Source organism: Theobroma cacao, chromosome 6 (assembly GCF_053813885.1).
Source record: "Theobroma cacao isolate CCN51 chromosome 6, ASM5381388v1, whole genome shotgun sequence".
Taxonomy (NCBI): Eukaryota; Viridiplantae; Streptophyta; class Magnoliopsida; order Malvales; family Malvaceae; genus Theobroma; species Theobroma cacao.
Window position 1 is genome coordinate 4,345,270 of NC_142644.1, and position 4,475 is coordinate 4,349,744.

General features: G+C 35.6%; 1 protein-coding gene across 1 annotated transcript; it reads left to right on the top strand.

Annotated features, from left to right (window-relative positions):
- The first annotated feature begins 2,650 nt into the window (after positions 1-2,650).
- On the top strand, positions 2,651-4,226 carry LOC148762000 (uncharacterized). Its single transcript, XM_088807346.1, has 2 exons — positions 2,651-2,719; positions 3,453-4,226. The coding sequence occupies exon 2, from the start codon at positions 3,459-3,461 to the stop codon at positions 4,224-4,226; it is 768 nt and encodes a 255-aa protein (XP_088663472.1). The 5' UTR covers positions 2,651-2,719; positions 3,453-3,458.
- Positions 4,227-4,475: the final 249 nt, after the last annotated feature.

Sequence of the window (4,475 nt, forward strand, 5' to 3'; positions counted from 1 at the left end):
GGTAAATGAGGTGAACAAATCGAAATTCCCTATAAAGGGGAAGACATAAGAATTCGAGCATTATATGAGAAAACAATACCCCCACATTTTCTCTGAGTTCAGTACATGAAATTTTGAGGTCAAAATTTTATTTTAAGGGGGATAGTGTTGTCAAGCCCGATCTTATAAAATACTTTCCATGTCATTCATATGATTGACAATATGCTTGCATACTTGGAAAGCCCTGAAAGAAAAATCGTTAAAAGACGACAATGTACCAAATGGTACAATTAAGTTAATTTAAGTCTCGAACTAGATCAAATAGAGAATTTAAAATGAAATTAAGAATATTAAAGTCCCAGAATGGTTTAATATGGTGATTTGGAGTTTGAGAATCAATTTGAAGTCAAACTAGAATTTTTACTGTCCAGGGGCAAAATGGTCATTTGCCACCCAAGGACACAATGGGAATTTTTAGAAAAGAATTTTTTTAGGCCCATTTGACTTATTGGAGTATGATTTGAGTATTGGAGTATAATTTGAGGGTTTGGCAGTGAAAAAGTTTAATTTCAGTGATTTCTAGAGTGTAGGGGCAAAATCGTAATTTTGCCACTCGCGGACAAAATTTGAGATTTTGAGAGAATTTAGATCAAATTTGACAAATTGGAGAATGGTATGAGTATAAGGGATGAAAAATATGTCTATGGGCAATTTTTCAATTTTTGGGGCAAAAATGTAATTTTTGACTTTTACGGGGGTAAAAGTGTAAATTTCAAAAATTACTCCACCAAGACTTTGGATAAGTCTGAGAATTTTACCTAAGCTATGGATATTTGGGACAAGTGTATGGTGAAAATTTGGAAACAAATGGATGGCTAGAATTTAAGGAATTAATAAAACATTAAAAAAATGAATAAAATAATATTATATTATTTTAGCCTTTAAAAAGGTAAAAATTCCGGAATTCTCATCTTCTTCAGCTGTCCAAACCAGGGGAGAAAAGGGGAAAAAAAAAAACAAGAATCCTACCTGAAAAATTTGGAGAAAATCAAGAGAAATCAAGAAATCAAGCATTAAAAAGGTAAATTTCATTGATTTTCCTTGTGATTTTCACTACCCATGCATTTTTTTCTCATTTCCATGCAAAATTAGAAAGTGGGTATGGACACCCATGCTGGCCAAACCTCCATGGATGAGTTTTGAGCTTGATTTTTGGTTGATTTTAATTGAATTAAGTGATTTTAGTTAAGTTATATTGAAATATAGCAAAAATAAGCTAGAAATATAATTTTCTCCCATTGAAACCCATTATGCTGAATTTTCTAGGGGAATATTGGCTGCTGATCTTGATGGTTATTTGAGGAATTATGATGAATAATGATGAATTATGAGCCTAGAAACATAATGGATATTTTCGGAGCAAAAATACAAATTTTTACCCACTAGGGGTATTTTCGTAATTTATTATCGGGACTGATAATTTGCACCACACTGAGGGACATTAAGTCAATTTGGGTGCAATTGAGGTGTAGAAACTGAAAAAAATTAATTTGGAGTTTAAACGGACGCGTATATCAATTTATCGGGTAAAAGACCGAAATAGGCTAACACCGCATTTAGGCAAAAAATTAGACATTTTTGCATTCCATATCAAGCATTAGTAGTCTAAATTAGTTTAATTTCAATTTACTACCAATGTGGTGAATTTCTCGATTTTTTACTGTGTCAAGGTGGTGAGTCCTCCGATAAAGGCAAAGGAATTGCACCCGAGGACTAGTAGTCTGAGTATTTCAAAAATCCCCACTCTAGACACGGTGAGTAACCTTACCATCATTTTAATTATCTAAAGTATGTTTTTATTCGGTTTTGGTGAATTTTATGAAAATGAGTTCAAATGGTAAATTTTTATGTTTTGTAAACAAAATGAGTTTAAATGAAAATATTTTATAAATTGTCTTGAAACGAAATAACGATTTTGCAAATAGAGTAATTGGAGACCACTGATATGTTGTAAATTTAAAATTGAATTAATGGCTTATGTTATTGTATTGGTATGACTGGCTGGGCTATGTTTTTTATGAATTGTATGAATTGCTTTATTTTACCCTTGCAAGCTGGGTAGTAATATATTAGCCCTGTCATGCTGTCAAAATTTTATTGTATGGTGGGTTTGACCTGCTGCAGTGGGCTGGATTCTGTGGACTAGCCTATTAGAGGGGCACGGAATCCTGTTATATTTTTACCTCGGTTGGAGAGGCGAGTAGGGTAACTCTTGAGGTATAACTTTTAGAGTTCACTTCACGCCAAACCACCTCGTGAAGGGGAACTCGGCCAACGTCAAGGAATGGCTATGTTTTCAAAATAAAAACATGACTTTCTAATAGCCTTGGCGGACTCAGTTGGGATAGCCCTCGGCCAAGGTATCCCAAATAACTGAGTATGATAATAATTTTTGGCATGAGCCAAGCTTTTTAAGAAATTCATAAGCCATACTGATTACTTGCTTTAAATAAATTGATTTCATTTGGTTGAAATAAGTTGAAAGATGATAAATTACAGTTTGATGAAATGTTTTAATAGTCTCCTTTTACTCGACTTTAGATATTTTGAGTGATGTTTGTTTACTCACTGGGATTTTATAATCTCACCACCCTCATTTCCACCCATTTCAGGTTCAGAATAGATTGTAGATAACTGATATCGGCAAGGATTACAGTTGAACTTGCCACATCCAAAGACTGTAGGTTCATTTCTTTTGATACTTTTGATCATTCGTGGGCCCACGTGTCACTGTAAATTAAATTCTATACTTTGGTTATCTGTATTACGGTATGTAAGAATTTATTTTGCTTTTACGCTATAAAAATTATTTATGCAGTGTTCTTAAAATATCGTTTTATGTGAAAATTGAATATTTTATTGAATATTTTTATTTTATTATAACAGTCATAATTCCATTTTAAACGAATGTTTTAGACATCCAAAATTATTTTTGATTAAGAAATATGTGTTTTCCACTTACATACTATATTTTTAGATGATTTTTGAGATTTTTGGGATAAATGACAAAAATACCCCTGTGAGACGGAAATTATTATTTCATTTGTTTAAGTTGGAAACAGTTTAAAATCTTTTAAAATGTGGTATTTGGAAACAGCTACCCACAGGGGAAATGAGAAGCTGATATTAAAGCCTTGCGGGGTCTCGGTTGACATTCTGGGTAATGAATGTAAATTGAGACGTCGCGGCGGTTGTCACGGGCTCGATGGGAGTTCCGGGTCGTGACAATTAAGTTGGTATCAGAGCTGTTGGTTTGAAAGATTAGAGTTTTGGGTTTAAAGTTATTTTAAAGCTGTTTTAAAAATTTACAGTGTCAGTGTGGCCCCGAGTTAAGTTAGGTTAGGTTGAATAAAATACATGCATAAGCATATAGAGCCTGAGGTTGCCTAAACTCACTTTGTTCCCTATTATAGATTATTATGTCTCCTCGACGCGAACAACCACCTTTCACTAGATCAGCTGGAAGGGGAAGAGGTCGTTTCCAACGTCGTCAGTTAGGTGCAATAGAGGAGGAATTGACTGCATCCACCATTCGGGCAGCACCTACTGCTGAACAAACCAAGACTCCTCCACATCCTCCACCTCCTCTACCACTTACTAGTATTCCTGCTATGCCTCTTGAGGCAGTTCAGGCATTAGCAGCCTTCTTTACTGCTATTGCTGGCCAGGCTCAAGCTGGTCAAGCTCTTCCTACAGTTCCTCTGGCTGCTCCTTCAGTACCACCATCCCCACCTCCTGTCCCACCACCAGTGCTGGATGTTTCTGATTCTAAGAAGCTTAAAGAGGCTAGGCAACATAGTTGTGTTTCTTTTATGGGTGAGTCGGACGCAACCGTGGCTAAAGAGGTGGTGCGAATGGCTTTAAGAGCCGAGAAGCTTGCGAATGAAAATAAGAGTCTGCGAGCTGAGTTAGCAAAAAGGAGAAATCTAAGTGTATCTTCTAGTCAGCCACCAAACAGGGGCAAAAACTCTTCTGTTTCAGGAAGTTCACGTAGATGCAGAAATTGTGGGAATTATCATGTTGGGCCGTGCAGAGGGCCTGCACGATGTTTTCATTGTGATCAACTGGGTCACATTAGGAGAGATTGTCCACAGTTAGGACGGGCTACGGTAGCTGCTCCATCTCCACCAGCTCATACGGACATACAGAGGAGAGATTCCTCTGGATTGCAACCGAGACAGGGATGATTTTGACATACCACCAAGGGTAGATTAAATAAGTTGAAATTAGTGCTCTAATAAAGTACGTATGATAGAAAGCTAGTTTGTAAGTTGTAGTTTTCATGATCATGAAATATATAAAGATTATCAATATATGGACATACATTTGGAGTTGTAATTTACAAGTTTGAAGTATTTAAGATATGATTAAATGGAATTAGCATTAGTTAGGGTACGTAAATCTTTTAATTAATTTCTATGGAGTATCCATGATAG

Bases quoted from the DNA above. Each gene is read 5' to 3' on its own strand.
- LOC148762000 (XM_088807346.1), top strand. From the start codon at position 3,459: ATGTCTCCTCGACGCGAACAACCACCTTTCACTAGATCAGCTGGAAGG.